The 25,051-nt window shown below is 30.1% G+C and overlaps 3 protein-coding genes across 5 annotated transcripts; 2 read left to right on the forward strand and 1 right to left on the reverse strand.

Annotated features, from left to right (window-relative positions):
- Nucleotides 1–170: 170 nt before the first annotated feature.
- On the forward strand, nucleotides 171–6,361 carry LOC145763600 (uncharacterized). Of its 2 annotated transcripts, none has more exons than XM_082575084.1 (5): nucleotides 171–319; nucleotides 1,135–1,357; nucleotides 2,545–2,732; nucleotides 4,363–4,489; nucleotides 5,878–6,361. In XM_082575084.1, the coding sequence occupies exons 2-5, from the start codon at nucleotides 1,219–1,221 to the stop codon at nucleotides 6,003–6,005; spliced, it is 582 nt and encodes a 193-aa protein (XP_082431210.1). In that variant the 5' UTR covers nucleotides 171–319; nucleotides 1,135–1,218; the 3' UTR covers nucleotides 6,006–6,361. The 2 variants fall into 2 exon arrangements, with proteins under 2 accessions (XP_082431210.1, XP_082431211.1); XM_082575085.1 differs by having other exon boundaries at nucleotides 1,218–1,357.
- Nucleotides 6,362–7,035: 674 nt separating this feature from the next.
- LOC145754906 (SPRY domain-containing SOCS box protein 1-like) lies at nucleotides 7,036–11,027 on the reverse strand. Its single transcript, XM_082571076.1, has 3 exons — nucleotides 8,735–11,027; nucleotides 7,925–8,514; nucleotides 7,036–7,518 (listed from the first exon to the last, which is right to left on the reverse strand). The coding sequence occupies exons 1-3, from the start codon at nucleotides 8,977–8,979 to the stop codon at nucleotides 7,388–7,390; spliced, it is 966 nt and encodes a 321-aa protein (XP_082427202.1). The 5' UTR covers nucleotides 8,980–11,027; the 3' UTR covers nucleotides 7,036–7,387.
- A 5,608-nt stretch (nucleotides 11,028–16,635) lies between these two features.
- LOC145742878 (pre-mRNA-processing factor 19-like) lies at nucleotides 16,636–24,738 on the forward strand. 2 transcript variants are annotated; one of them, XM_082560721.1, is made up of 13 exons: nucleotides 16,636–16,776; nucleotides 17,434–17,582; nucleotides 18,028–18,163; nucleotides 18,813–18,986; nucleotides 19,057–19,196; nucleotides 19,364–19,443; nucleotides 20,088–20,208; nucleotides 20,857–20,959; nucleotides 21,402–21,524; nucleotides 22,255–22,340; nucleotides 22,683–22,853; nucleotides 23,869–24,079; nucleotides 24,466–24,738. In XM_082560721.1, the coding sequence occupies exons 1-12, from the start codon at nucleotides 16,758–16,760 to the stop codon at nucleotides 24,073–24,075; spliced, it is 1,509 nt and encodes a 502-aa protein (XP_082416847.1). In that variant the 5' UTR covers nucleotides 16,636–16,757; the 3' UTR covers nucleotides 24,076–24,079; nucleotides 24,466–24,738. The 2 variants fall into 2 exon arrangements, with proteins under 2 accessions (XP_082416847.1, XP_082416839.1); XM_082560713.1 differs by having other exon boundaries at nucleotides 23,869–24,738.
- The last annotated feature ends 313 nt before the right edge of the window (nucleotides 24,739–25,051 follow it).

The raw sequence follows: 25,051 nt of genomic DNA on the forward strand, positions 1-25,051 counted from the left end.
CAATAACAGCACCGCTTAATGTGTTATGGTAAACTTTAAAATAACATTAAGGTTATTCCGTCCGCAATTCGGTTAAAACAACTGTTCGACAACAGCACAAAACATGGCGTAAATTTGTTGATTTTACTTTCAGCCTTTCTAAACAAACTTGAGTATTATCGAGCGATTGATCTAATTGAAAAAGATGTTAAACCCATTTTTAGTTTTATCTTTGTTGCTACATCAACTTTGGGTTGTTAGAGAGTTTTTCGTGGAATGTTGTTTCACGTTTTTACTGAAATTTGATGACAGAATTCGCAGGCTGGATAAGACATTAAAGGTAAACTTGGGTATATTTAAAGAATAAACAATTAAATAACTTAAGCCTAAACGTAACTTGTGTTAACCAAATTTAGTAGAATACAAGTTGCAGATTTTTAAAGGCTAAAAATGTAGCTCATAAAATATATACAAAGTGACTAAATAAAAATAAAGGCGACCAAAAACTCGGTTTTAATAATTTAAATTAATTTTAGAGCAAATAAGTTAAGCTAGCATAGTGTTAAGTAGTGTAAGTAACCAAAAAAACGTGTACCAAATGTTTGTATTTTATAGAAACCTGTGTTTTAACTGTTTATATCATGCAGCATCGTTCATTGATAAAACAGGTAACGTTACTACATAAGGTTGTAGAGAATATCTTAACGCCTTAATACAGTAGCGCCGTTAGTAAGTCTGTTAGTGGCGTAACGTCTAATTTTGTCCCCGGTTTTGTGCGCCTTTTATCTTGCTTTAACACAATTGATTATCTGTCTGAACCCTCGGATAAGGGGGCGTGACTGTTTGGTTGATTTTTCCAAACTAAAGTTGTTGTACTGCTGTGCAAGTTGCGTTTTTAGAAGCTGCTGAATGGTTGTGTTAAGTTTTGATGTTGTACCATTATTGTCTTGTTAATAAATATGAAACGCCGAACTTTGATCATAGTAAGCGAATAAACAGGGCTAAACAAACGAAGCAAATGTTAAGGCGCTATAGACGGCAACTCCTCTTAGGCTTAAAATGAATCAATTATCCAGCATTTATATTTAATAACATCCAAACTGTCAAAGTCAACTTAAGTCTGGGTCAAGGTAACTCATGTTACTTTATGTTTAGGTTGTGAGGTCAAGACCCTTTTTACATGAAAAATCTGCTACCCTCACTACCATCTAACCAAAACTTCTTTTGTTTGGTTCTAGAATGTTTATCACGATACGCTACGGTAACAACCAACATCACATTTTCAATCCAGACTGCGCGATAATTCATCTCATGGAAAATATTAAACGTCGATGTCATGTTGGGTTTAACCAATGCATCGATCTTACCGACGAATCAGGTTCAATTTTGTTTTTTTATATTTTAATTTATCCTCAACGTAGTTCAGGTAATTTTGTAGGTTAAAGGTAAAGTCGCGTTTATTACCCAAGGTTTGGCCTCAATTTTTTTAATAATTTTTAACACTTGTGGTCTCTTAGTATTGCTTAAATATTATTTAAACGGCAGCTGGTGTTGAAATAAGAACACTTGTCTTTACTACAAGAGGTCCTGGATTCGATCCCCACAGCTCTCATGTTGTAGCGCCGTTGAGTAAGGCGCTATAAACGGTATGAACTCCTGCTAAGCCAGCACTTAATCAGCAGCTTAATTATTAAGCATTTATATTTAATAATATCCCAAACTGCCAAAGGAAACTCGAAACTGGGTCAGGGTAACTAATGTTACTCTATGTTAAGGTCGTGAAGTCGACCTTCTCACATCGAGGATAAACAAAAGTAAAAAAAAAACTTTAAACAAGATAGTAAAAGATTAGGTTTGTACTTAGACTAAAATCGCAATGTTTTCCCTTAGGCTTAAGTCTAAAAATACCCACAACATGTCGTCGTTAAATTCTTACCACCAAAAAATTAAAATTCCTAGATTTTAGATTTTTCCTAGTAAACCCCTAAGCAAAACTTAAGTTGTTATTCAACATTTACCGCAATCTTATTGGTTTAATATCGTGTTTTATTTTTATTTATAACTGATTTACGTTCGTGTCGTATAAGATTCAGATAAAATCTTTATTCGATAAAGTTTTACGTATTTACTTACGTAATCGCATAGTAGTGGTTTAAATATTTGGTCGCTGTTATCTTTGATTGTGACGTAATACTTGTAAACTGTTATTGCTTAACTAAAATCGTTGTGTTTTCTTAAATTTTTAGTAAATATTTTAAAATTTTTCTTATATGATTTGTTAAAAATATATATTTTAGATTTTAAAATTTTAAATAAAAACCGTTAACAGTTAAAACTATTAAAAAAAAGCAAAAAAAAACAATCAGCAGCTTAAATATACGGCAATTATAATCAATAATATCTTAAACTGGCAAAGTCAACTCGAGACAGAGTCGGGGTAACAAATGTTACTTTACGTTTAAGTCATAAAGTCGGTCATCTCTCTTTAAAATTATATATAAAAAATTTTTTGTTAAAACCTGTAATTATAGCAGAAAAATATATTTAAAAGTTATTTTTTGGCAGGACTTCTTGTTGGAATAAGTGAATTATCTTTGTCACATGATGTCGCTACGCATTACTTGGCGCCATTAAATACGTTTGTCCTCGTTGAGAAACGTGAAGTTTTGCCGGGACAGGTGTTACCTGAACAACGGGAAATAAAAGACGGAAAATTAAAAGTTCACCAAAATCATTCACCCAAAAACAAAAAGGTGATTTATTTTGATTGACAGGTAAGCAATATTATGACGTCATAAGACGTTCACCGGCAGCGAGGTGTAATGGTAAGAACACTTGCTACACCACACATGATGTCGTGGGTTTAATCCCCACTGATCTCATGCTGTAGCACCCTTGAGTAAGGCGCTATAAATGGTATGAACTCCTGCTGAGCCAGCACTTAATCAGCAGCATAATTATCGGGCAATTAGAATCTAAAATATCCTAAACTGCCACAGGCAACTCGATACTGGGTCGGGGTAACAGTTGTTACTCTATGTTTAAGTCGCGCATTCGACTTTCCCACATCGAAGATAAAGATATAAAAAAAAGACAAAGTAAAATAGAGGTTTGGGGAAAAAATATTTTGTAAAATTTAAATTTAATTTGGTTAATTTTAGTTCAGAAATTTAAAACATTAAAAATTTGACGTGAAAAACAAATTAATTTTTACTTTTTTAGTTTAAAAAATCCAATATTTTATTAACTTTATATAAATACAACAATAAGGTTATTAATATGTTTAATAAAAGTTAAATTGTCTTAAAAAAATTGTAAAAATTATTTAGAAATTACCCATCACCAAAAAGTTTTATAATATAATGCAAATTAAGAATACAACTCCACGAATTAAATGTTATATTTTGATAAACGATTATTTAAATATTTAATATTGAAACTAAAAAAGTAAAAAGTTATATAATATAAAACATATTATAAATCTAATTTTCGGTTTATTAATTTTAGATTTTCGTGAAATTTGTTTCTAATTTTATTAAATTAATATTTTTATTAAAACCTAATTTTTATGATTAATTTCACGAAATATTTTTAATTATTTTAAATTAATTTAAATTTCTCTTTTTTTATTTATATTAAATTATTATAATGAGGTTTGTGATGTAGGATAAAGGTTACTTTATGACGTCATATTGCCCACGTGTAAACGTCATAATAGATAATTGGTTGCTTTGAACGTCATAATAAGTCATTGTTCGTTCGATCTTAAAGTAATCGATATGTTTATAACAATTTAAATTAAATTAAAATATAGAAAAAATGTAAAAATGTAGAATTCCTAACTTAAATTAAACATAATACTTAAACGTAGAGCAACATTTATTACCCCAACCCGGCCTTAATTTTGCTTTAAAATTTTGAATATTATTAATCTGTTGATTTTGTTAATTAACCTGATTTTTTATATATCTTTATCCTCAATGTGGGAGGGTTTACTTCACAATATAACATAAAATAACATCAGTTACCTCAACCCAGTCTTAAGTTTTCTTTGGCAGTTTGGGATGTTAAAGATTATAAATGCCCGGTAATTATGCTGCTGATAAAGTGTTGGCTCAACAGGAGTTTATACCGTTTATAGCGCCTTACTCAAGGGCGCTACAGCATGAGATCAGTGGGAATCGAACCCTAGTCCTTATGTCGTAAAACTAAGTGTTCTGACCACTACACCATACTGCCGGTTTTTATTAGTAATTGGTTTACAGTGTCGGACAAATGGGTATTACGGCATGGAAGCAGTGGGAATCGAACCCCAACCCTTTTAATTTTTTACTACAATATCTAAATACAGATCAAGTATTTTTATACTGTGTTTTTTTACAGAAAAAGTCAAAAAAGAAGGGTCCCAAGTATTACTACTTCCCTCTACTGGTGGAAGTTACAAAATATTATCCAGATTATTTTTTTCACACAACGATTGAGGATAAAAAACATCACAAGAAAACTAAAGGTTATTCTTTCGAATAATTGATCATTTTTATTAAATTTTATTTGATTTTTTGTTTAATTTTTACAATTTTTTTTACTAGGTATTTCGTTAAAATGAAAATTATCGATTTTTTTTCCAAATGACGTTTAATTCAAATTTACCTAAAGCAAAAAATAATTGAGTTATTCATCTATGTTATAAAAAAACATTTTATCGAAATTTATGTCGACATATTTATAGAAAGTAAGGGGCACTTTTTAGAGGTGGGGTTAAGGTAAAAAGGGGTTAATAAAAAATGCCTCATTCTTATTAAAATAACGTTTTTTGGCGCGTTTTGTTTATCAGTTAACGCCTATTTTGTATTATGACAGCAATCCATTAAGGACAACATATAAATATATAAACATAATAATCCCTAATTTACATATTAAAAAAATATTTGACTACACCTACCACCTAGGGCTAAGTATTACGTTTATAAATATAACAATGGTTCTATTGTTACGTGGTTTTGCTCGCTAACAGTTTTTCGAATCATCATTCTTAATTTTAAAATAAATATTTTAATTACATTATTTTTGGGACCCATTTTTTGCAAAATAAAATTTAAAAAACCTTATTTTATTTGATAATGTAAGGCATTCAAAATTAAACGAAGACTGTCTAGTAAATGAATGTTATTACACGACCCCTATAATATTGAACTGTTAGTACGTACAATGCATTATTCGCACGTAATAAAAAAATAAAATAAAGTTTCGAGCAAAAAAATGTTGTTCACCTCAGTCTGTTGTCACTAAACTAACTGTCTACGTGCACTGTAAACGTGCACTAAATTACCTGAAAAATATAACAAAAAACTTTAACAAAACATTCTTAAGTAAAATAATTGAATATTTACAATTGTATTTTGTTAAAATATGAATAGAGTCACATCTAATTATTATTTTGATTTAGTTGTAACAATCGACAATATGTTTTGACGTCATAATATACATCGTTATAGTAACAACTCTGATGACGATGGTCACGTATTAGAGTCGGGTGCAGAAAAATGACTTTGTTAAATTATAAATAAAATTATTATTTTAAATATATTTAAAAAATAATATTTAAAATTGTCGAGCTATATAAATAATCTTTTAAAGACTTTAACATTTCTGATCTTTTTTATATTTTTTGTATTTGTGTCAAATATGGTGTGGTTGAACTCCTGCAGAGCCAATACTTAATCAGCAGCTTAATTATCAGGCAATTGCAATCTATAATATTCCAAACTGCTAAAGTCAACTCAAGACTGGGTCAGGGTTACAAATGTTACTCTATGTTTAGGTCGTAAAGTCGACCTTCCCACATTAAGGATAAAGAAATATACAAAAATAAAAAATATTTTGTTTATTATTGAATAGAACCCGTTCACCAGGAATCCAACAAAGATCAGGCGACCAGGAATTCGATTCAAACCCCGGTTCGAATTCGCAAGAATTTAACTCGAAAAACAACGAGTTATAATAGCCGAAGAGCAACGCTGGTGTAACAAGTAATTCGTGCGTAGAAGTGAAATTACAATAAGTTGGTATACTGTAATCTTAATTAGCTTTTTATAACTTATACTTATTAGCCCAAATTTGAAATTAGGTTGATTTTGTTTGTTAAAATATAAAGATGTTAACAGTTTTTTTTAGGCATTCATTGCACTTTTTACTTAATAGCAGATTTTAAATTTAATTTGCCATTTTTTTAAGATAACGCAGATAATGTTATGGCACATATTAAAAATCAGCTTTTATAGCGCATTAACTATAACCCGATTGCCAAAAATGTAACAGTTTTGGGTTTTAGCAATTTATTGTTTCTAAAACCATAAAATACACAGTTAGTAATTTTTAGTCATTTATTTACCCTTTTACTTAGCAGCAGATTATAAATTTTATTTGCCAATTTATTTTATAAGATAATATAGATTAGTATATTGTATTATTTATTAGATTATTCTACTTTACCAATTAACCCAACTGGCAAAAATATAACACCATTTAGGTTTAAGCATCTTTTATTTATTCGAATTAAAAATATGCACTTATAGTAGTTTTCAGGCATTTACTGCGCCTTATAGGAGCAATAGATTAAATATTTAATTTAATAGATTCTCATAAAATAAGATATGTAATGGTTGTTTTTTTTTTCAATAAATTTTTCGAATTTTTGTTTTGTTAGCAAATTCCTTTTAATTAAATTTTTTTGTTTAACATTTTTTTGAAATTTTTAGGTCATTTATAATTGAAGGAATTTAAGTTAATAAAGTGTTTTTGTAAAGTTCAAATGAGGGAGTTTTTAGTTTTATATTTTATAACGGGCAATTTATTATTTTCTATTTCAAATTTTTTCTATTATTAAATTCTTGTGGTTATCTATGAACAGTAGACCTTATTGTAAAATTGTATTAGAGTTTATAAATAGATTTTTTAATAAATTTTAACAACTAATAAAATGTTTAAAAAGGTAAGGTGTTTTATAACTACCTAAAAAGGTATTTTGCAAAATACTTGCTTGTAAAAATCAAATAATTTCAGAATAAGATCAATTTTTATTTTTTAAATAAAACGATAATAACGGCATTAACATGCGATAATAATAAAAAGAAAAAAAGTTGGTTTAAATAAGAATAACAAAAAATAAAGGCAACAAAAAACGTTTTAGTTGAACAATTTGATTACGAGACGTTTCAATATAAAAAGGAACGCAAAAAGAGGACGATTTAAAATCTGGTTAAAAAGTAAAAACGAAGATTTTTAGAGAGTTGGAAATCGAAACCGTTTTACGGTTACCACAATGTTTTTGTTAAATCCCAATAGCTTGTCTTAGCACCACAAGTTAGCAGCTTCATTGCGTAAAAATGACGTCATCGAGCGTGTGACGTCATCGGTACATGACGTATTCGTGCAATAAGTGAGGTAGGGGGAGTTTTTGGACGTTATTGTTTAAGTTCTTCTTTCCAACTGACATGCGGACACGACGTCTGCATAACTCGGCAAGAGGTAGAGGTGTGGCTGTAAAAGAAATAAAATTCGATTAATTATTTGCCAAAATAATTTCAAATAAGTTTCTTAAACAGGAATTTCATGTTAAGTGCAAAAAAGGGTCACTTAATAGTTTAGATTTTGTGCTTAATCCTTAACTAACAAAGATTAATAATTACTATTTGAGAAATTTACTTAAGACTGTAACAAACTGATTAATTATGGTCACAAATTAAATCTCGTGGAAATTATATAACTATACATAAGACTAGACATGAGCACGTGTTATGAAGGGGTATTACTAATATCGTGACGTAGAAAAGCTATTTTTATATCGAGATGATAGATGGCTTGATCCTAGCAACCAACCCGCCCTACGTAATATGTCTTTAAGTACGTAAATAAATTCTTAAAAAGGTAAAGTTTGTAAACTTACGTTCTAAGCCGTTGATGTACTTTATCCCGACTTCACAGTGACCCCATACACAACTGATGACTGGGTAAAGGGTTTTACCCTTGAGCCCAGTAAAAGCAACGCCCAGGTATTGTTTATCAGCTACAAAACTCATCGTTCCCTCATCCATATCAAGTACAACTAACACTTTCTCAGGGACGACGTAGTTTTCGTCGGGCTCAAGAAATGCGGGGTAGGTTTTCTTCTCGTTTCGGTGAACTTTACCCCCGTGGTAAAGCTTATTACGACCCAAATCCCAGCCCCATGATTCGTTGTTTTGTCCGACTAGTGAACGGTAACCCACGCAAGTTAGCGCGGCCGAATCAGTGCATACACCGACCATGGCGTGCGTGCCACGTTGTCTGGTATTCCAGGTGATCTCCCAACAATGTAATCCCCGGGAGAACCCGACTTTGCCCCGGGCCCCGTCCGTTGACTGCGCCACTGGATGTCTGTGAACGGTTAGGTCGTCATCTTTAATAAAAACGTTCACACTTTTGTCGTCGGAATTCCAACCGTATTTCTTTTGTTCTTCTACGCTAACAGGCGGCATGTCGAGCAAAACGTCTAACCTAAAAAGAGAAAGGCCGTGTTAGCTATGACGTAGTTTCAAATTCTCAGACAGGATTGTAATTATCGCTCAAGTTAATTACTGCTTACACGAAGACAATTAACCATTTCAATTTAAGCGATTAAAATTTTTAGGTAATTACCAAACCATCGAGCAGTAAGTTATTAAATGGCTTATTTACTACGTCATTAAAACTGACGTCAAATTATTTGAATAATTACCTGTGGGGACATTCCGATTCTAAACCAGATGCAGTTAATTGCTTTCCATTTAAATGGTCATGGTGGTGCGAATGGTTCCTTCTTCTGTTACCATCCCGGTGTCTTCGACCATTTTTAGGTGGTGTGGTGTTGTCCCGTCTACTGTTTCGGTTGCTAACACTGGTGCTACGTGATGAAGTGCGAGCTAATATGGGCTCAATAAACGAGAATTGCCTTGAACGATCGCTTGAAACTTTTTGTCCCATGTTCTTGGATTGATTTCAATAACTTTCAATAAATAGCTTGGTAAAATGTTGCTTCTATTCTTTCTAGTTGTAAGGTTTTCAATGCGTTAAAGTAAAACTATTGTCCTTATAAATACCCTCTGCAGAAAAAAAAGAAAAAGGTTATGACGTCATTTTCGCACAAGTGAGAGAACGTTTAACTAGAACAGGGTTGGGAGAAACTGTTTCAAGAATCAAATGCTGTAAACAAATAAGCTTTCGATAAACAAGTCGAACTACTTAAATTGGGATAAAAAATATTGATTATTCTTAAAAGAAATTTCTGAGATTGTTAATGGAAATGTTAAACAATAAATTCCCTTTATAAACAATTTATATTCGACCTAATTTGTGAGTTGGCAATGTAGCCTACAGCACGACCAAAACAAGATAATTCTAAACCGAAATCAATTAAGTTTTAAACTAAGGTTAAATCAGTTGTTCTGTTTAAATATAAGAAGCCAAACTTCTGCGTAAGGTTTTTAAAACGCCAAGTAATCAATTTTCAAGTATTATTTCCGTGCTATGTTTCGGTTAAATAACTTTGAAATCAACATTTCCAAAGCGCGGTAAAATATTAAAACAAGGTTACCCAGAACCAGGTAAATTTTGAGGGTTAAATATTTGTGCGTTTAACATAAGGAGACAAAACGACAGTTTCCTACCTAACTGTAGGTCGACTAGACAGGAAAACGTCTAATGGAATGTTCTACCTTTAAAAATACGCTAAAATGTTTGTTTTCGTCCTAAATTCGCCCAGTGATGGCCGAACGGTTTGTTTAACTTAGATTTACGCGAAATATCTAGGCCACTCGCCTTTCGTGACGTCATCACTACGTAGTTTTTATCAGGTAATTTGAGTTCGGTAATATGATAGGCAATGGAATTACGCGAAATTCCTTCCTAGCGGGCCGCATGTTAGTTAGTCTTAAGTTGGTGACAAATCTTCCAACCAGGTTTCTAGGGTCTCAATAATCGCTATTGACGTCATAGTACTTAACGAACATGTTATAATGTAGGGCGTTGTGACGTCAGCGATATAGTCACGTGTGCATATCTCGCGCCAAATGTAAAACGAACGCAGACATTTAATTAAGCTGGCCCTCTGACAAAATAACAAATATCACGTTATAGCGACAGTATGCATTAAAAATGTTAAGCCTTATTAGGTGTTCACCCTTATCTAGACAAAACCGCAAGTTTGGTAAAAAAAATTACCAAAAGTATTAAATTTTTCCATAATCGAAGTTATGTACTCTATAAAAATTCCGTCGCAAAACGAGAATTTCATGGGTTTTTAAATACACAAAATACGCTCGCAAACACGTCGCGCTATCGAATGGAAAAGTTTATAAAACTTACAGAGTTGGGCGTACTTGATACGCTACAATGTGAATACACCAGCCAGGAGAGAATTAAGCACGTGACTTAGACAATCATTGACTAGAATACCTGAATTCATTTATTGTACTATGCTCTCCTACCGAAAATAAAATACCCACGGCCTTTAAACCAATATTATGATTTTCGTTTGCCCAATGGAAAATTACTGAAAATGTTCTCATGCTGTTCAGGCTACGCTACGGAAATGGGCCTAAACGACGATTTTAAAATATAAACAAATACCCGAGAGATGGTAAATGTACTTCGAATACAATTGTACTACGATATTAATCATTATTTTGAACAAAATAGGCTAATATTTAATAAACCATTAACAAAATTTCAGTCGGTTACTACGCACATGGCTTTACAGCAAATTGCTAGCTAATACGGGCCCGAAAATTAGTAATTAGCCTAATTATTAAGCAGTTTTACTGTTCCTATGGTTATTAAATGTAACATTTGGTTTTAACTGGTCTTATTTTCGTAAAATTTTGGCAAATATTACGTTTAACACTTAATAGACCACCATATGCCCTAAACACGTTTTTAGAGCCAAAATAAAGTCTGCCAATCCACTGTCTAATTATTGGTATCTTGCCAGCCGTCTACATAACTCATTAATGGTTAAATTTGTCTAAAAACTAAAGGTTTTAACGTCTAGTTGCCAGAACGCCACGTTTTCGAATGGTTCGTTGGTTCAATATCTTCAGGTTTTAGGCGCCTCGGAATTTTCCATTACGTCACAATCTCCCGCAATTATGAATCAACCGTGAAGAGAAAAAAGAAACAAAAAAGAGAGAGAAAAAATGCGCGCACGTAGTAAGGCAGCTACACGGCGTTGCAAATTTTTGTAGAAGTAAATTGCTGTGACAAAAAATGTAGTAAAAAACAGATAATCTGACAAAAATTATTACAAAAACTCGGTTAAACTTATAATTAATTGGCCCTAATTATTTAAATTACAAAAATACTAGTTTTAACAACGTTTTACGTAAAAATGATACATTTAAATATTTTGTTACGCCCTATTTTTGTTTTTCCGTCTCTAAGCGTGGTATTGTATTCCAAATCGAAACGCGAATCCATAGTTTTTCATTTGTATTCTACCTACCTTGATATAAATTTAAAGAGAATAAATTTATAGCGTTGTTGACTACAGTTTTTCATCAAAAAAGGTGTTTACAGCCGTTTTTAAAAAGTTATTAAAACTAAAAATAGAAATTCCGTTTGGAATCCTTTTGTTGGACAAAAGTTGTTAAAATAGTTGTTTTGAAGTTGAATAATGAGTGTCCTTAATCTTTTGTTAATTCCTTTACATCTTTAAACTCAATAATTAACAGATTTAATTTGTCGCCGACTTTAAAACTTAATTAATTTTAAACAACAAGGCCTTAGTTTCTGGTAAGAAGGACGAATTAATTCGATTTCAAACTCTTATCGATTCAATGATCTTATTTATTTAAGGTCTATGTCGTTGGAAAAGCTTCATGTCTGAAGTATTTTTGCGAAATTAGATCACTTACATAGAGTAAACAAATCAGTATAAATCAGCAGCCTACGGCCTCGTTTAGCCTTGTCAGCTGGTCGAATATTTACTTGTTTTGAAAAACCGATCAAGCGAGTAACAATAGCGCGTTGTTTACCAATTGTCGCGTAATAACAAAGCTGAGGGCAAATTGTTTTAAATTTCGCGCCTTTTAAATCCGCCAATTATTCTTAATTCAAATCGTTTGAGTTCTCGGCAAGTAATTTGGCCATAGGTGTTATTTTTTCATTTCTTCTGTGTAAAGACGCCCATGTCTGAGTAACAAACCTCCTATCCGGTTCAGTAGAACGGAAATTGGGCCAAACAGGAGCTACGTTAATTAAACTTCTTCCTGTAAATAAAAAACACAGTAGCAGCCATTTAATTGGAATCATGATAAGTGTTAACGAGGTCAGTTCGGTACAAAATGTTAAAGCAAACATGTCTTTAAACCTGTTTACAGATAACCTGGTTTAGATCCGAATCTAAGGCAAATACTCATAAACCTGGCCACAAAAACAGATTCTAAGTCAATATTTTTGACTCACATTCATTCATAACCAAGCAGTAAAAGATTTGATACTGGCTCAAAGTATTCCAATAACAGCATAATATTTTCCAAACTATAACTTTTAAATACTAGCTATGAATACCATTGGTTAGGCATTAGTTATACTTTGTAAAACCAAATATGTAATTTGTGATTGTAAGCTACTTAGTCTACCGGTATATGACGTCATTACATTTACAGTCAACCTGGTATTTTAAGTAGCTTAAAGCGGCCGCAAAATTCTTTTATTAAACTTGCGGGCAATTATTTTGGAAAATTCTCTGGGTATATGACTAAAATAAAGTTTAAAATTTCCTTTCTCTGGTTAATTTTTTTAACGTTTCAAATCATGCGTAAAATCTATTTTTAAAATAGAATTTATTTTTAACCCTTTTCAAAGTATAAGAAGACTCAATTTATCTATTTTAAAAATTTTAAACTTTTTTAAAAAATATTGTTACATTGACCTCAAAACTATTCCCCTAGAAACATAATTTCTAATAGTGACGTCACAAACGTGATTGTGTGCGTCATAAGTGATGGTGGTTGCGTTTTGCGCGGTAAACAGACCTGTTGCCTGTTTTCAATTATAATATTTTCGATTTAATTGACTCAAAATAAAATTTATTATACCATTACATATATTTACATCACATTTTAATTAATTATTATTTCTGTTTGTATTTGAACGAAAATAAATTTTGTTTTTTATTATTTTTTCTTATTTATAATTGACCCATTTTTTTATGGAACACAAATATATATTTGTAAAAAAAAAAGGAGGAAAAATAATAAAAAAAACAGACCAGTTGCCTGTTTTCAATAATAATATTTTCGATTTAATTGACTCAAAATAAAATTTATTATACCATTACATATATTTACATCACATTTTAATTAATTATTATTTCTGTTTGTATTTGAACGAAAATAAATTTTGTTTTTTATTATTTTTTCTTATTTATAATTGACCCATTTTTTTATGGAACACAAATATATATTTGTAAAAAAAAGGAGGAAAAATATAATAAAATATTTTTATAAAAAATCAACAATTTTAGCCGCTTTTGAAAGAACTTTCAAAAACAAAAACCCTTTATTTTATTGTTTTACAATTAGGATTAATCTAAACTTATAAAATTCTAGAAATCGTGGAAATAAAACGTGTGTAATCTCGAATAATTAACGTAAATATTAACATTTAAATTTAGTTACGTTTTTCTTTATTGCTATTGTGATGTCATAAGGACCGGAAGTAAGAACAGACTAACAAGAATTTAAAATTTTTTGATTAATTATCTAAAATATTTTAAATATCATTTTTGTTAAAAAATAATAATTATAAATAAAAAAAAATTATTTTTATAATTTAGTTACGACATTTGAATATATCAGTCTTCATTATTACGTCACAGGAAATCCGTTGTCCATTGAAACCTAATTTAACAACTGGACTTTGTTAACTTAGAACACGTTTACGTACAACTAGCGAAAATATTGACAGAAAATCGACTTTTTTTCGATGCGTCATTTTTTGTTACGTCAGCATCGTTTTCAGTCATGTGAGGTATAATTATTCAATCGTATCAAAATAAATAGCGTACAAAGAATATGTTTATGTATTTTGATATGGTTTAACTTTTATTACTTGGTATTAGGTTTGTTTTTTACTTCAATTTATGTAAAAATAAAAGAAATTTAAAAATTCATAAAAAATTGTGTTTTTTTAAAAATATTTTGTCAACTTTTGTGTTAATGTCGTACTAGTGAAATTAATTTACAAATAAATAATGCGTTCGCTGATTATTATGATGTTTACACTATGTATCATCGATTATAATTTGGCCGTCTGGCAAATATTAGTTTTTACAACAAAATACGTCAATTTCTGATTTGTACACACGACCTGAGACATCCATACATGGGTATAAACGTTAACTAATTCTAAGTTATCCAGTTCAGATTGCAATTAGTCATTCCTATGTCTTTAACCTTACCGTAGTAGTAGTTAAAATTGTAATTTTTTTCTGATTTATTTTTATACTGTTATTGCGGGGAGTTTATGTACTGAAAATGTATTTTTAAATTCACCTTTTGACAACAACTATTTTTAGTTCAAGATTGACATAGAAATTTAATACACAAAATTTAATAATATTTTTTCCAATAAATAATTGTTTGTGAATTTTTGAAATAAATTTAAACAATTATTATTTTTTATTTGAAAATCATTAAAAATTCTTTTTTTTAAATATAACATATTTAAATTAAACGTTTTTTGAATAAAATTATTTAAGGTTTTCATATCAACAGCAAAATTAAAATATTGTTATTTAAAATTAGAGATATTTTTTGTGGTACAGACTAAATCATGAAATGTTAAACTAGGCTAAAAAATTCTTTAAAATATTTTCCGTGTTACATTTAAAATTTTCAATAAAATAAATAAATATTTAACTTTTATAGGTCGTGTTATAGTTTTAAAATATAAATTTCCCCGATTAGTTTTTCGTGAGTTACGTTAACTTGTTTTCGGAACTAACATTTTCGAAAGTTGGAGTCATGTTAAGTAATATCCTGTTGTATATAGTGAACTATTGTTTATATTTTCCATTCTATTATAATTCGGGTATTATGCTTGGTAGGTTTTAATGCTATTTTCGATACACGATTGTTTAATGAAATATTAATCAGATCTTGCTTTTTGTTGTCCTTAGTTTCTATTATTTTTATGTTAATTTTGCTGTAAATAGGTTTCACTATGGCTTAAAAATTAAGTAACATTTGTAACCCCGTCCTAGTTTCAAGTTTACTTTGGCATTTTTGAATATTATTGATTATATTTGCTCAATAATTAAACAATCGATTGGTTTTTGACTTAGTAAGAGTTTGTAACGTTTAGAGCACCCAACTAAAGGGCGCTATTTTATGCCAACAGTAGGTATCGAACACGAGGTATATTGTAGTAAAGCTAATTTATAACTCACAGTTTTTATTTACCTGTGAAATAATTTTTCTCCTTTGCTGTGTCGCCTTCTTTTTCCGGTGTGCTTGTGACATCTAGCGACAACATATTTTTGGAAAAAAAAAATTTTGCTTATTTACAAAGTTTTAAAGTAAAGTTTTTTGTTCAAGTTTTTGGTATTCAATTAATATTTTTTATAAAATTTAATATATACATAATTGAAAATTACTTTTTAAAATATCCTTTCTGTCCAAATAACGGCTAGCGACGTCGTGCCAACTTTTTTCGAAATCTGAAGACAAGTTATCTTGATTTTCTTCGCTGAGGCAAGTTGATTCTAAATTAGATTATTTTTGGGTTATCTGATTCAAAAATAAAAACCTAACATTGTAGTCTAAATATTTCGTAATTAAATTACTTGTGGGCCTTTGATTAAAATTTCTTCTACGGAGTCTGTTAAACTGCAGATACTATTTAACTATCATGAAGAACATTTGGCTTCACAACATGGAGTCATTGGTTTAATTTCCACTGCTTTTATGTTGCAGCACCCTTAGGTTAAGCACTATAAACGGTTCGAGCTTTTGCCAAACACATAACAAATCGGCAAGGTGGTCTTAATAATATCCCAAAATGCCAAAAACAACTCAAAACTGAGTCGGAGTAACAAATGTTACTCTATGTTTAGATCGTTAAGTTAACCTTTTCACACCAAGGTTAAAAATGTACAACTTATAAATTTATTATACTTACTACTTTGAAAGGATTGCATTGTGAATAGTGACTCAGATAAACTAACGATCATTAAATTACTCGGTCGTTTGGCCTTTATTGGCATTAAGTTACTTCGAACTGGTGTCCTATTCTTATACCGTTGCATTTTTGTTTTTATTTGCAATAAACTACCTAAAAAAAAATTAAAGTTTTATATTTTCTAATTTTTGTATCATTTTTTTTCGTTAGTATTTGCTTATTGTGACGACATAAATGTAATTTAGTTTGAGCGGTTACCATATTTTCTAAGTGTCGCTAGAGAGAATCATGCTTTAATATTTTAATTTTTTTAATTTAATTTTTTAAAGTTTTTAGTTAAAAAATTGTAAATAACTCGTACAAAGTAATAATTAAACTATTGTTTTTTAATTGGTTGGAATCTGTTAATATTTATAATTAAAATTATGTTTATTAACAAAGTTTATATCTTCAGTTAGGTTAAAAATTTGGTTGTTAAAATTTTTCACAAATTCGTGAAATTATTTTCTTGTATGAATAACTAAAATTAGTTGAAATCAAAAAGTTTCTGCTTCTTGATTTTCTTTAAATACAGAAAAACAATGTCATTAATTTGCTCAAGTAAGTACATTTTATTAAAAAAATTAAACTAGACTGATTAGTTAGAAAAATAATAAATAAAATAAATGTTGGTATATGTGTAAAATTAAAATATTAAAAATCGAATAAAAGTTTTTTTTTTTCTTCTTTTTTTGGTGTGTTCTTACTGTTTTATATTTTTTTTAATTTTTAAAAAAGCAATATTGTTTTTTTCTTATCGAGCATAAGTGTTTAAATCAGTGTAAAGTAGAATTTTAATATAAAAATCTTGCTTAGGAACTTTAAGTTTTGCATAAAAACTAAACTTATACTATAGTTTCAAACTTGCAGCTTGGTTTAGTGGTTAGAACACTTGCTACATCACAATGAAGTTGTGTGTTCAATCCCCACTGATCTCATGCTGTGGTGCCCTTATGTAAGATGCTTTAAATGGTATGAACTCCTGCTGAGCCGGCACTTATTCAATAATATTCCAAACTGCTACAGGCAACTTAAGACTGGGTTGGAGTAACAGTTGTTACTCTTTGTTCAAGTTGCACATTCTACCTTCCCGCATTGAGAATAAAGATATATTCAAAAAAAATGCGCCAAAGTGCTGGTTATGGAATGTGAAAAAAACACAAATCAACAAAGTATTAACTAAAACTTTTTTATTATTTAAAATTTTTCTATGTTTAGTCTCAGGAGAAGTCCCCGAAGTGGCAGTTATATCCACAGTGTCAGGTTGTGTGTTTGAACGAAGATTAATTGAGAAATATGTGAATGAGAATGGAGTGGATCCAACTAATGGAGAACCACTTTCACTCGAACAGATTATTGATGTGAAGGTAAAAACATAAGATTCAATTTCTTTTGTTTATTAGTAATATTTAGTCAACTCAAAAGTTAAATTTAAGTTAAAATACTTTACACATATATTGTGAAAGTAAATTTAAATATTATCTTGAATATTTTTAACCGCCAGCGTGGTGTAGTGGTAAGAACACTTGCTAAACCACTTGTGAGGTTGTGGGTTTAATCCCCACTGCTCTCATGCTGTAGCGCCCTTGAGTAAGGTGCTATAAACGGTATAAACTCCTGCTGAGCCAGCACTTAATCAGCAGTATAATTATCGGGTAATTATAATCTATAATATCCTGATTTTAACAAAAGGCAATAAACTGTATGCACCATTTAAAAATCAGCTAAAATGATTACTTCGTCTTTTTTGAACTTTAGTTACTTGAATTGTTTAAATTAAATTCTAAACATCAGTTTATTAATATTTCCCAGGTAAACCCGTTAGTGAAACCAAAACCTCCATCAGCAACGAGCATCCCAGCTATTTTAAAATCACTCCAAGATGAGTGGGATGCTTGCATGTTGACCACTTTTACACTGAGACAACAACTTCATACAACTAGACAAGGTGAGGGTTTAGAAGTTTAGTATTATTACCTATAAAAAAAGGGTTGAATGGGTTTAAAAATTGCATATATTGAGTAGATTATGTTTGGGTTTGGCAATTCATTTGATCCTGTATATATATTTAATAAATCTAATATTACGTATGTATAGTTTTTTTATGGAAATTTTATTTTCTAGCAAATTAGGCTGTTGTTTTAACTTTAAAATTATTTATAAAATGTATGGATTATGTAGTATAAGTTGTTAAACTAATATAAGCTTAAATACCTAATAACCTGATTGCATATGCCTTTAATTCATTAAATCTTTAATCTCATTTTTTTGTTATTTTTTGGCTTCACCAGAATGACTTAATACCTTCTAAGCATTTTAATTAAATTATTTAAACTTTTCACAACTCATACCATAACAGATTGTATAAAATAGGTCAGCATGAGTCTTTATACTAAAGCTTGGTGTGCATATTTGTCTAATTTGCAACCCTTTAAAATAAAAAAACTGCCATTTATGGTGCACTGGTAAATTATCAAATATTAATTAAGAGTTGCCACCATATTATGACATTTAAAATTTTCCACCATAAGATAAGCTATCGACTTTTGTTATTTAATTACAATACACTTTCATGTTAGTTATATTTTTTAACACAGAGTTGTCCCATGCCTTGTACCAACATGATGCAGCATGCAGGGTTATTGCAAGATTGACCAAGGAAGCCACAGCAGCTCGTGAGGCTCTTGCCACTCTTAAACCTCAGTCGTTGGTTCCCCAACAGGTACTTTCCCACACAAACAATCAGGAAATGAAACAAGACCAAGATGAAGGTAGGAACTTTTTGTGAAAAATAAATAATAAAATTAATTTACAAAAAATTAAATTTTATTCGTTCTCTAGGTGAGCCAATAGGGTTAACCGATGATGTGATCCTTAAGCTCCAAGATAAAGCTGGAGTCCTTACTGCTGAGAGAAAGAAGAGAGGAAAGAGGATGCCGGAGGATCTTGTTGCCCCTGACGATATATCTGGATACAGACAGGTAAGAATTTTTATTTTATAAAATATATTTTGGTAAAGTTTAATCAAACTGGTTCGGTATGATAATTTTTTCTTTTTTTGATACTATTTGTGCCATTTTTTTTAAAATTATTTCACTTTTTTTGTTATCTTTTTATTGGAATGATTTTTTGAACTTTTTTCATCTAGATTGCTACACATCCAGGACTTCATTCTGCTTCTGTTCCAGGTTTACTTTGTGTTGATTTATGTGCATCTGATACTAACAGGTAACTTGTTGGAATAATATGGAGTTTTTGTTTAATCTGCAGCTGGTGTATTGGTTAACACCTGGCTTTACTACAAGGTCCTGTGTTTGATTCCTGCTGCTCTCATGCTGTAGCGCCCTTAAGTAAGGCGCTACCAGCAGCTTGGTGTAGTGGTAAGAACTCTTGCTACACCACACATGAGGTCGTGGATTCAATCCCCGCTGCTCTCATGCTGTAGCGTCCTTGAGTAAGGTGCTATAAACGGTATAAACTTTTGCTGAGCCAGCACTTAATCAGCAGCATAATTATCGGGCAATTATAATCTATAATACCCCAAACTGCCACAGGCAATTCGAGACTGGGTTGGAGTAACTGATGTTACTCTATGTTTAAGTCACACATTTAATTTTCCACATCGAGGATAAAGATATATACAAAAAAATAAATAAATATTTCAAAGTTCTGCTAAGCCAAAAACTAATTGGCAGGTTAAATATTCAGCAGGTGTAATCTATAATATTGCAAACTGACAAAGGCAACTTGAGACTGGGTCGAAAGTCAACCTTTCCACATTAAAGAATAAATAAAAACAAAACAAATATAAAGTTTTATGTAGCTATGTTTTTATTATAAACTAACACACAACCTGATATATTTTCCTGCAGAGTAATAACAGGAGGTGCGGATAAAACTGCTGTGGTGTTTGACAAGGAAAGTGAACAAGTGATAAGCACGCTGAAAGGTCATACCAAGAAGGTCAACCACGTCATCTACCATCCCACTGAGGTGAGTTTTAATTTCTTATTTTCTGGGTTAATTTGTTTTTGTTACTTGGTATTTTAGTAGGAATGTGATAATGTTATTGTGTTGCATTGAATTTTAAAAATGCACTTTTTAAGTGAAATTTTATATCATTTTTATTTTAATTTATTTGTGAGCCTGTCTTATGGGCTAACTTTAAGTTGTTATAATATGGTTGCAACTCTTCACTAACATCTGACACGATTATTTATCTGTGCACTACAAATAACCGGCAGGTGGTGTAGTGGTAAGAACACTTGCTACACCACACATGAGGTTGTGGGTTCAATCCCCACTGATCTTATGCTGTATCACCCTTGAGTAAGGCGCTATAAACGGTATGAACTCCTGCTGAGCTAGCACTTAATCAGCAGTATAATTATCGGGCAATTATAGTCTCTATAATATCCCAAACTGCCACAGGCAACTTTAGACTGGGTCGAAGTAACTTATGTTACTCTATGTTTAAGTCATGCATTCAACTTTCCCACATCGAGGATAAATATATATACAAAAAAAAATAGCAGTTTAATTATTTTGTGGGCTTATAAATTGGACATATATAATATAAATATTATCCACTAAGTTCTATAAAATGTACTTGATCATTAATTGTTTTAAACTTATATTTAGAACATAGCATTCACTAGCTCACCTGATTCCACCGTTCGTATCTGGTCGATTGAGAATAGTAGTTGTTCAACTGTTATTCGAACACATAAGGAGGCTGTTACAGGTGAGTTACTTTATTAATTAAAAATCAGTTTTGTGTTTTAGTTTTACTCAAAATTTTTTAAATTAAAATTAAAAGAATGATCCATGTTTTGGCCTAGGTTTGGTTTAAAAAATGTTAAATACAAAATTAACAACAAAAATTATCTTAATTAAATATTAAGGTGTTCTCATATAACCAAGCTTTTACTTATCCTATATAAAATTTAACATTTATTTAATTATTTATTTTACTTTAATACTTTATAATTCCAGGTATAATTTTTTTTTACTGAATTTCGACATAATTTTTTGAACTAAAATTAGAATTAAATTACAAAATTTACAACAAAAATAATCTTGATTTACTGTTTACATATTTAGTATAACCAACCTCCTAAATTATCTCTTGTGAAATTTAACATTTATTTGATTATTGAGTTTACTTTAATTCCTTATTATTTCAGGTATAAGTTTACACGCACTAGGAGACTATATACTGAGTTGTAGTGAGGACCAACATTGGGCTTTCAGTGATATTAGAACCGGACAAACTCTTTGTAGAGTAACTGATGATGCTATCAGTAGTGGTAAGTTAAGTAATTCATTTATTTTTCGATTTATAGTGGATAATAAATGACTGACTTAACAGCCTGAATAATAAGATAATTTACATTTAAACTTTGATTAAATCTTAAGTTGATTTTAAAAGCTTGATAATTCGTTGACCTTGTGATATTGTTATTAAACTGCTTATAATCTTTTTAATATATAAAGCTTTTGCCTCCTATACATTTAACTCTATGTTGTCATGTTTATAAAATATACAAAATCAAATTGTTTTTTTGATAGATTGAATTAAATAGTTATTAAAAAGATATGGTATGGATTTCATAAATTGAATAAATTTTTATTGAGTTTAGGTTAGGATTTTATTCGTTAAATCAATGGAATCTAATCCGAATTCATATGGATGTGAACCATTTGATTTAGTTTTTTTTTGTATATATCTTCATCCTCGATGTGGGTGAGTCGAATGCGCGACCCAAACACAGAGTAACATAAGTTACTCCGACCCAGTCTTAAGTTGCATTTAGCAGTTTGGGATATTATAGATTATAATTGCCTGGTAATTAAGCTGATGATTAAGTGCTGGCTTAGCAGGAGTTCATGGCATTTAAAGCGGGCACTACAGCATGAAAGCAGTTGGGATTGAACCCACGACCTCATGGTGGTGTAGCAAGTGTTGTTACCACTACACCAAGCTGCCGGTCATATATTGTATGTGCCCTTATTTTTTTACATTTTCTTTCTTTTTAGCTTTAACTTGTGCCCAGTTTCATCCTGATGGTTTAATCTTTGGAACAGGAACTGTTGATAGTCAGATCAAAATCTGGGATTTAAAGGTAAACAAATTGTTCTTATTGCTCTTACCTTTTTCGGAAGTATAATGGGATGAACTTAAGGTCATTTAAAAATTCTGAATCTAAATTAATAATGTCTAATACCAGTTTAAATATTTTATAATTTAATTACAGAGTAAGTAGAATGTAAAAACTTTTTATTTTCTGTTCAAAAAAAAACTTTTTTTTTCTTTTTTAATTTAAAAAAGTTTTTTTGAAAGACAAAATTAAATTTTTGCTAACAGTTTGTTTAAATATTATTTTATTTGTAATTTCTTTTATTTATAAAAAGCTTTTTACCACCCAACTTTGCCTATATTAAAAAGATATATTTTTGTCCACTAGGAACGCACAAACGTGGCCAACTTTCCCGGCCACTCGGGGCCGATCACCGACATTGCTTTCTCAGAAAATGGATATTATCTTGCAACTACTGCTGACGATGCTTCCGTTAAATTGTGGGATTTAAGAAAACTAAAGAACTTTAAAACACTGAATATGGAGGAAGGATCAGAGGTGGGAGACTTTATTTTTATTTTTTCATAACTGTTAAAATAAGACTTAACCTGCAGCGTGGTGTAGTGATAACAACACTTGCTACACCACACATGAGGTCGTGGGTTCGATCCGCACTGACCTCATGCTGTAGCACCCTTAAGTAAGGCGCTATAAACGGTATGAACTCCTGCTGAGTCAGCCCTTAATCAGCAGCATAATTATCGGGCAATTATAATCTATAATATCCCAAACTGCCACAGGCATCTGGAGACTGGGTCGGAGTAACTGATGTTACTCTATGTTTAAGTCACGCATTCGACTTTCCCACATTGAGGATAAAAATATATACAAAAAAAAAAGTTATTAATTATAACAATCTAAATTTTTTCGACATAAGTTTTGAAATTTGATTCCTGTTTGATCCTCATATTACAAAAAAAATACTTTAAATTTGGACAGTTTCTAGTAAACCTAAATACAATTTAAAATTTGATTTCTGTCTTCCTGTTGTTGGTACCATTATTGTTAAATATTAATAATTTGCACTGGTATCTCTACTTATATTACAAAAAAACACTTTATGGACAGTTTTTAGAAAATTAAAATATTGAAAGCGACTTTTTGGGTTGTTTTTGGGGCAACTTTTAAAAGGGGTTTGGTATAGAAGGAAAATGAAATTGATTTATTTTTATACAAAATTTTCAGTTTGGGGTAACTAAAGTATATTAAATTAAAAATTAAATTAAAATTAGTGTTTTAACTATGGCATTTAGTTTTTTTTATTTTGGTTTTCACACATTGATAAAAGTAAATAATAAATACGATATACAATTAATATTACAACAATGCGACGGAAAAAAATAACAAAATCAATTTAATGATTTAAAACATACCAAAAGTATTAATGTTAACATAAAGATTTTTGTTTACTACTATTGAAATGTGGCAAAAGCTTAGACATAAAAAATTACAAATTGTTTTTTTTACAAATTGTTTTTTTTTATAAATTTATTAATTTTTTTATTGTGTTTAGGTGAAATCTTTAACTTTTGATCAATCTGGTTCCTACCTAGCAGTAGCTGGAAGTGAATTAAGAGTTTACTTGTGCAAACAATGGCAAGAACTAAAGGCATTCAAGGATCATACAGCGATGACAACAGGGGTTTGTTTTGGAAAGAATGCCCGCTTTATTGCATCAACAAGTATGGATAGATCTCTTAAATTTTACGGAGTTTTGTAAAAAGGTAAAAGAAAAATATAAAACTTTTTGTCAGCAAAGTTTTGTAAACAAGACAATATTTTGACAATTCTATTTGCTATTCAATATTAGTTGTCTTGAATAATGTAAATGTAGGTTTGTGATATTTTAAATATTAATGCTGCTTAAATTTTGCTTAAATTTAAGTTTAAAGATTCTTAAGTTTAAAGATTCTGTTAATTTATGTTCAATTGTAAACATTCATTAAAATTTCTACAGAATTAAAACTTTTTAGGTTAACATTTTTTGGTTAAAAAGTTTTTGCAAAATTATTCAATTCATGGTTTAATAATTTGGTTTATATTTTACATAATTAAGTTATACTAATTAACTGAATAATCTTGTCACATTTCTGTTATTTTTTAATTTCAGAGGCCTGTTAATTCCAAAAAAACTTTTTTTTCCATTTTTTTTATATTTCTGACTGCCTAGACACTGGTTATTATATTAAATGACTTCAGTTTTAGTCTCTTTGTCTTAAAAACCTTTAAATGAACCAGGTTATCATCCATTGGTTAATTTTGCAGTTATACAAAGTTTTAAAACAAAAGTTTACTCAAAAATTTTTGTTTCTTTTTTGTCTTTAACACACAATCATAAAACAACTGTAATTAATTGCGAGAAATTTTAAAGTAGATCCAATAAAATTCAACATTTAACTTTTATGCCTACTATTTTATGTCTTCAAACTACTGTTTAATGTACTAGTTAATAGCCTGCCCTATGGTTGGTATTTTAGTTGTCATAATATGGTCACAACTCTCAACAAATATTTGCCGCTGATAATTTACCCTTGAACCACAAACGGCAGTTTTATTTATTTTGTAGGGCTATAAATTGGACATACATATATCAGTCCATTGAGCCCCATTTTTAATAGGTTTCTGGATATTTTATACCTAACTGACCACATACAACTTTTGATATCATTCCCACAACATAAAACTTTATTATTTAT

The sequence above is a fragment of the Corella eumyota genome, chromosome 1 (genome assembly GCF_963082875.1).
Source record: "Corella eumyota chromosome 1, kaCorEumy4.1, whole genome shotgun sequence".
NCBI classification, from domain to species: domain Eukaryota; kingdom Metazoa; phylum Chordata; class Ascidiacea; order Phlebobranchia; family Corellidae; genus Corella; species Corella eumyota.

Bases quoted from the DNA above. Each gene is read 5' to 3' on its own strand.
- LOC145763600 (XM_082575084.1), top strand. From the start codon at position 1,219: ATGTTTATCACGATACGCTACGGTAACAACCAACATCACATTTTCAAT. The intron at 2,733-4,362 runs GTGATTTATTTT...GTTTTTTTACAG, and splicing joins ATTCACCCAAAAACAAAAAG to AAAAAGTCAAAAAAGAAGGG. The intron at 4,490-5,877 runs GTTATTCTTTCG...ATTATTGAATAG, and splicing joins ACATCACAAGAAAACTAAAG to AACCCGTTCACCAGGAATCC.
- LOC145754906 (XM_082571076.1), bottom strand. From the start codon at position 8,979: ATGGGACAAAAAGTTTCAAGCGATCGTTCAAGGCAATTCTCGTTTATT. The intron at 8,515-8,734 runs GTAATTATTCAA...TTCTCTTTTTAG, and splicing joins GAATCGGAATGTCCCCACAG to GTTAGACGTTTTGCTCGACA. The intron at 7,519-7,924 runs GTAAGTTTACAA...TTTCTTTTACAG, and splicing joins GTACATCAACGGCTTAGAAC to CCACACCTCTACCTCTTGCC.
- LOC145742878 (XM_082560713.1), top strand. The intron at 20,960-21,401 runs GTGAGTTACTTT...TTATTATTTCAG, and splicing joins ACATAAGGAGGCTGTTACAG to GTATAAGTTTACACGCACTA. The intron at 22,854-23,868 runs GTGGGAGACTTT...TATTGTGTTTAG, and splicing joins ATATGGAGGAAGGATCAGAG to GTGAAATCTTTAACTTTTGA.